This window comes from Ovis aries, chromosome 13, assembly GCF_016772045.2.
Source record: "Ovis aries strain OAR_USU_Benz2616 breed Rambouillet chromosome 13, ARS-UI_Ramb_v3.0, whole genome shotgun sequence".
In the NCBI taxonomy this organism is placed as follows: Eukaryota; Metazoa; Chordata; class Mammalia; order Artiodactyla; family Bovidae; genus Ovis; species Ovis aries.
The window spans coordinates 37011198-37024011 of NC_056066.1; the positions used below are offsets into that span (position 1 = coordinate 37011198).

The 12814-nt window shown below is 42.3% G+C and overlaps 1 protein-coding gene across 1 annotated transcript in view; it reads left to right on the top strand.

Moving 5' to 3' along the window:
* LOC443027 (neuroendocrine convertase 2) overlaps positions 1-12814 on the top strand; it is a 240527-nt gene that overhangs the window by 22912 nt on the left and 204801 nt on the right. The window contains exon 2 of the mRNA XM_042230652.1: positions 4521-4625. Within this exon, the coding sequence (XP_042086586.1) occupies positions 4521-4625 (105 nt within the window). The remainder of the gene's footprint in view (positions 1-4520; positions 4626-12814) is intronic.

Here is a 12814-nt window from a genome sequence, read left to right on the forward strand (position 1 = left end):
ACCTGGGGGAGAAGATATGAGGGGTTATCATTTAATGAACATAGAGTTCAATGTGCAGGATGGAAAGAGCTCTGTAGTGAGGGTTACACAACAGTGGAGGGATACTTAGTGTCCCTAAACTGTGCACTGAATACTTTAAAATGAAAAGTTTTATATTATGTATATTTTACCACAATAAAAATTACTCTTTTTAAAATAGCACATGAAATTAAAAGATGCTTACTCCTTGGAAGAAAAGTTATGACCTACCTAGATAGTATATTCAAAAGCAAAGACATTACTTTGCCGACTAAGGTCCACCTAGTCAAGGCTATGGTTTTTCCTGTGGTCATGTATGGATGTGAGATTTGGACTGTGAAGAAGGCTGAGCGCTGAAGAATTGATGCATTTGAACTGTGGTGTTGGAGAAGACTCTTGAGGGTCCCTTGGACTGCAAGATCCAACTAGTCCATTCTGAAGGAGATCAACCCTGGGATTTCTTTGGAAGGAAGGATGCTAAAGCTGAAGCTCCAGTACTTTGGACACCTCATGCGAAGAGTTGACTCATTGGAAAAGACTCTGATGCTGGAAGGGATCGGTGGCAGGAGGAGAAGGGGATGACCCAGGATGAGTTGGCTGGATGGCATCACGGACTCGATGGGCGTGAGTCTGAGTGAACTCTGGGAGGTGGTGATGGACAGGGAGGCCTAGCGTGCTGTGATTCATGGGGTCTCAAAGAGTCGGACACGACTGAGCGACTGAACTGAACTGAACTGGAAATAGCACAAAGTTCCCATATACCCTTTATCCAGCTTTTCCAAAGTCAACATCGGATAAAACCATAGGACAATTATCAAAGCCAGGAGAAACATTGCTACAACACTGATAATTAATCTACAGATTTGGTTCACATTATTCCAGTTGTCCCACTAATGCCCTTATTTCTGATTTAGGACCCAAGTCAAGATAGGAATTGATTTTGTTGTCCTGTCTTGTTAGTCTCCTCCAGTTTTGAAAATTTCTACTGTCCTGATTTGACTTTCGTGAGCTTGAAGATTTGGAAGGGTAGTAGCCAGCTAAGGGTTTGCCTGATGCTTCCTCTGGCTGAACACAGATTACCTTTTTTGGCAAGAAAATCATATAAGGGATGTCTCCTTCTCAGTGTATCGTATCAGGAGGCATGTGATTTTGATGTGTTTCATCCATGGTGAGATTAACTTAGATCGCTTGGTTGAGGGGGTCTCTGCCAGATTTCTCCACCATAAAGGTATTATTTCTCTTTGTTTACCATTTGATATGACCCACTAATTTAAGCATCCTTTGGTGACACTGGCCAGCCACAATTATTTGTGTGCTTTTTTTTTAATGGAGTATAATTGCTTTACAATGCTGTGTCAGTTTCTGCTGTACAACAACAGGAATCAGCTATAAGCATACACATATCCCCTCCCTCTTGAGCCTTCTTCCCCCCACCCCACCATCCCACACCTCTAGGTCATCACAGAGCAACCAAGCTGAGATCCCTGTGCTATGCAGCAGCTTCCCACTACCTGCTGCTTTACACAGGGTAGTGCAGGTATGCGTCAGTGCCACTCTCTCAATTCATCCCACCTCCTCGACCACCGACCGTGTCCACAAGTCCATTCCCCACGTCTGCGTCTACCATCATAATTATTCACGGTGCTTCCAAATGGTGATATTCAGCTTCCTTTCGTGACTTCTACTTTTCTTCATTGGAATTCTACTGTAAGAAGGAGTTTTCCATTTGCCTCTGTTCAAATTTAATTTTTTAAAAAATCAGTAAAACAGAGCCAGAACAATGTCTGTCCAAAGCTTAATGGTGCTTGATAACCCCAAATTTCCTTTCTTGTTAAAAATTCACAGATTCTTCATGCCCTCCAGAATAGGAAATAAAATTCCCAAATTTTTACCACCTCACTGTGGTCACAGGCACAAGTCTTTAGAGAGCAAAAGATGAGCACGCCTACATTTTTTTCTTCTCCATCTTCCCTCTTCCTTTTTGATAAACCTTAATATTTCCCTGAGCACATCAGCAGGGTTAAGTAGAGAAAACATTCAAGAATGTCTGAGCCTGGAAAGATGCACATAAAATATTTATGTTTAACTTGCCCTGAAGAAGGTGGTTTTAATGAACAGAAACTAAATCACAAATGCTACAGTGTTCTAAAAAATTTTCATTCGCACACCCGACCCCTAGCCAAACTTGCTGTGCCCTTGAAGTTCATCCAGTATCTGCTTCCTTGGCCTCAGGTCCCCTCCTCCAGTGCCAGGAACATCCCTTGAGGGCCCTTATCTGGGCTGCTCCAGGCTGGTGTCACCAACCGACAGACAGACCCAGTGCTATTGTGGAGTTCCAAATCTGCACAGTCCTAAAAATGGAAGGAATAAGACTTTATTTTTCAGCTACCCATTTGTTCCTGTATTCCATTGTTGAGTAACAAACCAACCCCAAACTTATTAGTATTAAGCAACAACTATTTTTTTAACTTTTTATTTAATAATGGAGTATAGCCAATGATTACCACACAACTGCACTCATCTCACATGCTAGTAAAGTAATACTCAAAATTCTCCAAGCCAGGCTTCAGCAATACATGAACCATGAAATTCCAGATGTTCAAGCTGGTTTTAGAAAAAGCAGAGGAACTAGAGATCCAATTGCCAACATCTGCTGGATCATCAAAAAAGCAAGAGAGTTCCGGAGAAACATCTATTTCTACTTTATTGACTATGCCAAAGCCTTTGACTGGGTGGATCATGATAAACTCTGGAAAATTCTTAAAGAGATGGGAATACCAGACCACCTGACCTCCCTCTTGAGAAATCTATATGCAGGTCAGGAAACAACAGTTAAAATTGGACATGGAACAACAGACTGGTTCCAAATAGGAAAAGGGGTACATCAAAGCTGTATATTGTCACCCTGCTTATTTAACTTATATGCAGAGTACATCATGAGAAACGCTGGGCTGAATGAAGCACAAGCTGGAATCAAGATTGCCAGGAGAAATATCAATAAACTCAGATATGCAGATGACACCACCCTTATGGCAGAAAGTGAAGAACTAAAGAGCCTCTTGATGAAAGTGAAACAGGAGAGTGAAAAAGTTGGTTTAAAGCTCAACATTCAGACAACTAAGATCATGGCATCTGGTCCCATCACTTCATGGCAAATAGATGGGGAAACAATGTCAGACTTTATTTTGGGGGGCTCCAAAATCACTGCAGATGATGATTGCAGCCATGAAATTAAAAGATGCCTACTTCTTGGAAGAGAAGTTATGACCAACCTAGATAGCATATTAAAAAGCAGAGACATTAATTTGCCAATAAAGGTCCATCTAGTCAAAGCTATGGTTTTTCCGGTAGTCATGTATGGACGTGGGAGTTGGACTATAAAGAAAGCTGAACATAGAAGAATTGATGCTTTTGAACTATGGTGTTGGAGAAGACTCTTGAGAGTCCCTTGGACTGCAAGGAGATCCAACCAGTCCATCCTAAAGGGAATCAGTCCTAAACATTCATTAGAAGGACTGATGTTGAAGCTGAAATTCCAACACTTTGGCCACCTGATGTGAAGAGCTGACTCATTTGAAAAGACCCTGATGTTGGGAAAGATTGAGGGCAGGAGGAGAAGGGGACGACAGAGGATGAGATGGTTGGATGGCATCACCGACTCAATGGACATGAGTTTGAGTAAACTCCAAGATTTGGTGATGGACAGGGAGGCCTGGCATGCTGCAGTCCATGGGGTTGCAAAGAGTCGGACTTGACTGAGCGACTGAACTGAACTGAACTGATAGGCAATGAACAATGTTGTGGTAGTTTCAGGTGGACAGCAAAGGAACTCAGCCACACATTTGCATGTATCCATTCTCCCTCAAACTTCCCTCCCATCCAGGCTGTCACATAACATTGAGCAGAGTTCCCTATGTTATACAATAGTAGGTCCTTGTTGGTTATCCGTTTTAAATATGGCACTGTGTACATGTCCATCCCAAACTCCCTCTCTTTTCCTCCCATCCTTCCCCTCTGGGAACTTGAGTTTGTTCTCCAAGTCTGTGAATCTGTTAATAAAACAACAACTACTTTATTATGTTCATGGACTTGGGATCAAAGATTCATACAGGCACAATGGGGGGACCTGGGGATGGTCCACATGGGTTCCATTTTAATGGCTAATGGCCTGCAGTTTCCTTTTCTTGTGATACCTAAGAGAAGAGACTGGAGAAGTTGGTGTGGGGATGATCGTAAAGGGAAGTCTCTATGGCTGAGAAGAGAAGATGAAAAGATAGACGAAAACTACAGTAGTGGAGGAAAGAATGGGTTTGGGGGAGAAGGGAGGTGAACATATTACATCTGAAAAGTAGGGAGATGGGGAGGAGAACAGTGACAGAAAACCAGAGGGTCACATGCGGAGTCCCATCCCAGGAGCCCCAGCATGCACCCCAGCTCTGGCATCCCTGTCCAGGGGCACCCCCAGAAGCTAACCTTGCCTGTGTCTGTCTGACTCTTCACAGCTCCCCTTCGCTGAAGGCCTGTACCATTTTTATCACAATGGCCTGGCCAAGGCCAAGAGAAGACGCAGCCTACAGCATCAGCAGCAGCTGGAGAGAGACCCCAGGGTGAGTCTTCCTAGAAACCTGCCTTCTAACCTCTGCGGCCGCAGATGAGCCTGTGGAGGGAGTGTGCAAGGGTGGGGCAGGGGTCAGGACTGTGGAGTAAAGGCACTCAGTGGGTGTGTTGCAATCACCCACATGGACCCTTCGCAGAGTGGTCCTGGGGACTCTGCTGCTCTGTCTTACACATAATAATTTTACCGTCGAGAGACCAAGGGAGGGGAGTAAACAGGGACACCACCCCTTTCCTGGCCTTTCCTCCTGCATTGTTGTGTGAGGATTTCGGGTTGCCAGGGGATGTGCTTTGGCATCTGATGGATGGGAAGACACCAGCAGTTTAATGAGTCGTTTTATGGGAGGTTTCTCCTGGTGAATCCACATGCCCTGAGGAGACTGCCATGCCCCGTGTGGTGAATGGGAACACGAGAGGGCCAGCAAGCCATCAGCTTGCAGGAGACAGCTGGCTTCTCCTGTCCACACATGACTGAATCCTCGGTCTCCTCTGCCCGTCTGCCCATCACAGCACTTCCTGATCTATGTCACCCAGGCCCCCTGTCTTCCTGATGCTCAGGACTCCCATTCTGAACTCCAATCTTTACCTTCTCTTGGACTCTAGGTCTCAATTTCTACTCCCTTACCCTCCCTAGAAATTTAAATCCAATTTTCTTACAACCAAACTCATCACCCTGTCCATAAGCCTCCTTCTCCAATGTTCCCACTTCCTGTTTTCTCAGAATAGAAACTTTGGGCATCGTTGAACCCTCCGCCTTCTAATCCCTTCTGCTCTCCCCACACTCATTCAACTGGAAAGTTCTGATTTCTTGTATACAGCTCACCAAGAGGGAAAGTCATCATCCAGGCAGCTTGCTATCTGTACACTGAACGCTTCATGCCCTCTTGCCCAGGACATGGGGGACACAGATGTAAAGAGGGCAGACGTTTGAATTAGACATTACATATGAGACTCCTTTGGAGCTGGTGCAATCTAGAATCATTCTGGTGGGGCTTTTCATGGAAACATGTGACTGTGCTGAATGTGGACTTTAATTAGGAATACAGATGAAGCAGACTCCCCCAGCCGATCACCGGTTGGTTGACATGCCACAGGCAATTTTCCTGGAACTCCTCAACCCAAGGATCCCACATTCCCTAGAATGGAAACACTGCTTTGAGAATCCACTTTATCTTTGCTTTTGCAGTAGGTTTAAAGATGTCTGTACTGTCAACCCAAGCCAAGCATTCTTAAAGGGCCTGTTGTAGAAGCTGGCACCATTACTTAAGAGAGAAGCTCTTTTCTGTCTTCACATCCTTGACCTTGACTGTGCCAGTTCAGTGTCTGGGATGCCCTTGAGAAGCTCATGGGCAGGGAATCCTGCCTGTCTCACCTGTGTACCGTACCCAGAGAAGGTACCAGTGGACCATGACCACCCTGGTACATGTGACACTGGTTTTCCTTATGCTTCATGCCTGCCCCATGGTCTCACCCTTTATGGTCAATTATTTACTTTTATTTATATAATTCTTAAAAGTCCCTTGTGTTTCTCTCCTCTTCCATGATTAAAGACAGTGCCCTGAGATCATTCAGAGAGAAACACATAAAAGAAACTGGGAAAGAAGGAAAATGATGCTTAAGAGGTTTGGATCAGGAAAGGGAACCAAGAAATTGTGAAACTAAGAAGCCATCGTTTGGTTCAGAGAGATGCCTTGAGCCCATTAGATTAAGATTGTTTTATTCTTGCACTTACTTGAAACGATCTTTGAAATGCTGATTCTTGAAGGATACAGAGATATTTCTGAAAGAGAAGACAGTATGATGGGATGGGGAATAAAGAAGGAAATACTGCATTGGTGATTCCAGTCACTTGTCTTTCTCCTCAAAGTAGTATCTATTTTATCCAAATGGAGCATCCATTCTCCCTCCATTGCCCATTATAAAGGTCCTCCTGGTAGCCACTTGCCTCTGCCTGCTGGGGGTATCCATCTGCCCTGTCCGCAAAGAACAAGAGAAGATAACAGTGATACTGAAGGTCATGAATCTCCTGTATCTTTTATCTGCCTTCTCATACAGGTTAGATGTCAGGGCTGCTGTCATTAATAAAATCATTTTAGGAAAAGAAATAAAGCATAAAATCTCATGACTCATTGCAAAATGAAAAAAAAAAAAAATCCCTGCTAGTAATGATTGCCTTGTTCCCAAATGTTAGATTAAGGCCTGAGTCTTTTCTGCATGACATGTTTGTGGTCACCTAGTTTTGGCATCAGCTGATACCAAAACATGAGGATGACTGCTCTTAAACAAAAAAACATTGACAATGGAGTGTACAACAGCCGTATTATAAGGATGCTGTGAGGCCTGTGGACTTATAGACTTCAACAAAAGACAAATACATTGAGTTAGGACACCTCAATTTGGGGGTTCCCAAGCACATTCAAACAAGGTGCAGAAAGAGAAGAAACTGGAAGAAAAGAAAGGAGAGGGGAAGGACCGGGTAGCTGAAAAGGATGTTTTTGTCTCTTGCAGAAGTTGCAAGTTACTCTTCATGAGTCAAGATCTTAAGAGCAAGTTGTTTTAGCAACTACATTCCAATTAAAAAAATAAGTAAATAATAATAATAAAGAATAACAGAGCCACAATATGGAGGAAGCTTGGGTCCCTGAATTACCACATGGAGGAGAAACAAGGCACTGGCCTGAGTTCCCTACCAGGACTGTTTTAGAAACAAGAATAAATATTCTATGGTTAGAATCATAAAATATTAAGAAATAAATGAAATAAAATTGTATAGTTATTTGAACACTAGAACAAAATATCTATTTCATCGCTTTTCCACACCAAAAATCAGTCCCACCAAGGAAAAAAGCTTGATTATTTAAAATACCTGGTGATATTTCAGTGGAAAAGGGCACAGGTAAAACAAAAGGGCTTAATGAAAGGGGAAAAAAGACCAGGTTATTTCATCCTTCTGTGGAACATGTTATCTCATAGACCGATAGACGTGAATCATGTTTTCTGCCCCAGCTTCCTTCTAACCCCGTCTCTGCAATAATTCCTGGCCACCCTCACTTGCTATTCTCGAGCTTGTTAAGGCAAATACAGAGTCCAAGGAGCCGTGCACATATTCCCAGGATAGTTTTAGCTTCTACAGGCTCTCAGGGCTCAATCTACCTAAGTAGATTTTTAACAAAAGAAACCACCAAGCTCTCCTATCCACCCAAGAAATAAGGAAGACAAAGATAGAGGACCAAACTTCTGGTTTTGTTTTGGCTTCAGATCAGAAATTTCAAGGATGTTTTTGCTTCATTTCACTACTAAATTTTTTGTTAAAGGAAAAGAAGAAAAACACTGGAAAGGAATGACACGGGCTTTTGCCCACACCAACATGGTGCTACTTCCAGGATGTTTACATTTGTTCATCAATATGGAGGGACGTAGCTAAGAAAAATATTCTGATGCAAACTGTTTTAAAGGTGCTCCCTTGTCTTCCCATTTCTTTCTGCTAACAGGATTAGCATAATGCTGTGTAACATTATTTAGATGCTAAAAAGCAAAAATTATTTCTAGGTATCTTTCTATAGTACCATTCTGAGTACACAGTAGATGCTCGATAAATGACTGTCAGATGAATAGATGGATGGTTAATATTTTTTCTTCAGGGTTTTAATCCATGAAATAATATTGTTCTTCTCATCTTATGTTTTCATTATTATTCTAAAATGGAAACAGAAATATTGTTGTCTTTCCAAGGCCTCCTTTAAATAAATTCTTAATTGTGGATGAAAGAAACCACTTCATCATTTTCAAGTCTTGTCACTGAGAATCCCATGAACAGCCAGCTTTTAATTTCCAAAGTCACTCTGTGTTCCTGATCATATTCAAAGTCACAGTGCAACCACTGAAGCAAAATAATGTGTTTGGAAAGTGCAAATAGCTAAAATAATTTGAAAATGTAATAAATAAACCCAAAGCTAGAATGAAATAAGGAAACTGAAAATTCCTTCTCAGCATCAAGGTCAAGAACAATTAATCCATGTTCAAAGCCTCTGTGACATTGATCAAACTTTAGCTAAGAGCAGCATCAACAAATCTTAAAGTCAAACCAAACTGTGGTCCACAGTCTACATATCAAACCCCGTACATTCAACAAGTGCTTGAAAACCTGCTAGGAAATAGATTTATTTCAAACATTTGTTTCACAGTCCTTCACATCTGCTCATCTGACATAGAGAGCACTGAAATGAAATACGTTCAAAAATTTAAAGACTCAGTTACTCAATGAGAAACTCCCACTAGTCATATGGAAGCCAGATAATTTAACAACAACAAAAAAATAACCTGAATGTCATTTGTTAAGAAAGTTATATTTGATTTAAGAATTTCAACCATTCATTTCCTTTTCTCAGCAATGATACTAGACCATCCAATTAGCCCTTGGGGTTCTCTTTGAACCTGTTTCAAGTCAGAAACTCCTATCAGTCCACTGAAACCTTTTCTTATTTCCCTTGGGCTCGAAGAATATTACATGTTTCCTCTGCATTCTTTACCTGGGACCTATTTCTTCCTAGCTTCTTCCCCATCCAAGAGTGTTGACAAGTCTTATGACCATTGGTGTCAGCACATGACCCCATAGTGAGTCAGTTTTGTTCTTTAAGGATCTATTCGGAGCATATTTGTGAGTTTTAGGGGCACTCCAAAAACCTACAAAAGTTAGTTTCACTGGGTAGTCCTTCAAAAATCTCATAGACCATTCAACCTGAAAAAAAGAGAACTTTGTCGATTCTTTAAAACTAACTGGACATGTCTGCTGTGATCTGTTTGTAAAAATCTGAATAATGATGGAATCAGGCTTTCTTTGTTTGTGGTACTTCATAACACCATAATTGATACTGCTTTTTTAATGGATCCATTATGGTAACTGAAACTCAGGTGGTTGACAGAAGCTGGGAATGGCTTGTAAGTGCTTTGGGTTCTTCAGCAATTCAAACAAGCAAAAACCTTCATCTACATTCTTCCTCCATGAGTTACATGAAATTTTGTCATAATCACTAAGCTCTTAGCTTCCAAGCATTTTTAAATACCTAGCATCAGTCACAGTAATTTGTAATGATAATGACAACCCACTAGTATATTTCGTGTCTTTCCTTTAATTAATATAACTATTTGATCACAGCCGTCCCTCAGTTTCCATGAAGAACTGGTCCCTGGACCCCTGCAGATACCAAATTCCAGATGCTCAAGCCCCTTATGTAAGTGGCATCGAGAAGCTGGCCATCCATATCCATGGGTTCTGCAAGGGCAGATACAGAAGGCTAACTGTACTTAGATTAAAAGTTGGAGAAGAGAAGGATAAAACACAATTATCTTCTGGAAAATCTACTTTCAAATAGAAAATGTCGTGGAAAAAATGCCTTCCCTCACTTTTCGTTTTGGTTTTGACCAAGTCTTCCCCCAGTGGGTATGTTCTGTCCTTATGTCACAGGGATGCCTGAAAACGTCCCAGCCTGTGGGGCTGGTGAAAACAAAAAATCCATCTTGTTAGTGCTTTTTAAAAAGAATTTTTGACCCCCCCCTCCAAAAAAAATAAGTTGATTTCTTTGGTTGGTTAATTTTTATACCCTAGAAAAATTGTTTCCATTTTGTACATTTCTTTTATTAATAGGTTGTTTTTTTATCTTCATCAGTTCAGTTCAGTTCAGTTGCTCAGTTGTGTCCGACTCTTTGGGACCCCATGAACTGCAGCATGCCAGGCCTCCCTGTCCATCACCAACTCCCGGAGTTCACCCAAACTCACGTCCATCGAGTTGGTGATGCCATCTAGTCATCTCATCCTCTGTCGTTCCCTTCTCCTCCTGCCCCCAATCCCTCCCAGCATCAGAGTCTTTTCCAATGAGTCAACTCTTCGCATCAGGTGGCCAAAGTACTGGAGTTTCAGCTTTAGCATCAGTCCTTCCAAAGAACACCCAGGACTGATCTCCTTTAGAATGGACTGGTTGAATCTCCTTGCAGGCCAAGGGACTCTCAAGAGTCTTCTCCAACACCACACTTCAAACGCATCAATTCTTTGGCACTCAGCCTTCTTCACAGTTCAACTCTCACATCCATACATGACCACAGGAATAACCATAGGCTTGACTAGACGGACCTTTGTGGGCAAAGTAATGTCTCTGCTTTTGAATATGCTATCTAGGTTGGTCATAACTTTCCTTCCAAGAAGTAAGTGTTTTTTAATTTCATGGCTGTAATCACCATCTACAGTGATTTTGGAGCCCCCCAAAATAAAGTCTGACACTGTTTCCACTGTTTCCCCATCTACTTCCCATGAAGCAATGGGACCAGATGCCATGATCTTCATTTTCTGAATGTTGAGCTTTAAGCCAACTTTTTCACTTTCCTCTTTCACTTTCATCAAGAGGCCTTTTATTTCCTCTTCACTTTCTGCCATAAGGGTGGTGACATCTGCATATCTGAGGTTATTGAGATTTCTCCTGGCAACCTTGATTCCACCTTGTGCTTCTTCCAGCCCAGAGTTTGAAAGCTGAAAACTGACTCAGGTCCCCAATATTGGCCTCATCTTTTCCACCCTGGATTTAGGTCTGTTGGTCAACAAGGGAGCAACTTATTTGGAATTGAGATTCTCACAGGGAAAGGACCATCCAGGATGCATGATTATAAGAGCTCTGTGGTCTATGGATATGACTGTGCCCAACTCTTTGTGACCCTATGGATTCTAGCCTGCTAGGCTCCTCTGTTTCTGGGGATTCTCCAGGCAAGAATACTGGAGTAGGTTACCATGTCTTCTCCAGGGGACCTCCCCAACCCAGGGATCAAACCCAGGTCTCCTGCATTGCAGGCAGATTCTTCACCATCTGAGCCATCAGAGAAGCCCAGAAATACTGGAGTGGGTAGCCTATCCCTCCTCCATGAATCAAACTGGGGTCTCCTGTATTGTGGGTGAATTCTTTACCAGGAGAGCTACCAGGGAAGCCCGTGGTCCATTGATAGAGTCATGCAAGTAGAGAGTTAGCTAGTGGTGAGGTTTGAAACTCCCTGAACTCTTGGGGCCTCAGAGACACAGATTAGCTGGAATCCCCAAGAGACACTCCTGAGTGGGATAACAGGATTCATGGGTGTCGCTGGGGTGTCTACTGCAAACAGAGAACAGTAAACTGGGGACATGGGGAACTGAAACAAAGTGAAGTTGATGCCAGAGGAAGATAGAGAAGGTGAGATGAAGCCCAAGAAACACATTTTTTAATTATTGGTGAAAATTGGATGAGACCCAGCCCCAAACCCACCCCTCAAGGATTGTCTCAATAACACTTGAACCATGTGACCCCTTCAGTGACCTGGACCTTTCTTGCTCGGTTATCAGCTCAATTTTCTATCATGAAAAAAAGGAACCACATTGACCACTTTGAAGAGGCAAATCACTCCTCAAGGAGTGCACAGAAAAATTTAGCATCATTTCTCCCTTTTTCCTCGGGTTTTTTCCTCCCTGCTCCTTTGCACCTTCTGTCCTCTCTTTAAGAACCCTGAAGTAGCAAACACACGCTTTTAGAATGTGGGTCTCAGGGTTCAAAAGCAAAGCTCCTTTACAAAAAATGAACCACAAGTGCAAGGGAACCACTACAGCAACATCTAGTAGGAAGGCATTTGGGCTTTTTTTTTTAATGTTTTACCAGGTAGATTTATTTGTTTGCATATGATGTGTCTACATTAAAATGCTGTCACACACTATAAATGGGGTCTGAAATTTTCAACTGCATAAAATGTAGATGGATTTTATTGTGACAGTAACAAAAGGACAGGATAATGAACCAGCACAGTCAGTTATCTAAACAGGAGAGCAGAGGGTCTGGTAATCAACTGACAGCCACAGAAGCTTTATCACAAGGTTTCACTTTACACACACGTGTGTGTGCACTTTCTATACATAGGAAATCATGTTAACGATTCATAAAGTTTGGATACTCACTTCTTTTTTTAACAGTAGATACGACCATTATTCCATGCCAAAGCTGTATCACATCAATTAAAATCTCTGGCTCTGGATTCAGACAAATCTGGGTTCCATTGTTAACTCTTACACTTCTCCACACCCAACCAGCCAGCCAGCCAGTGACCTTGTGTACGTAAGTGAGGAGAAAGCACTGTACACGGTCTTAAACAGTCCTTCAAGATCCTGCTCATGACACTT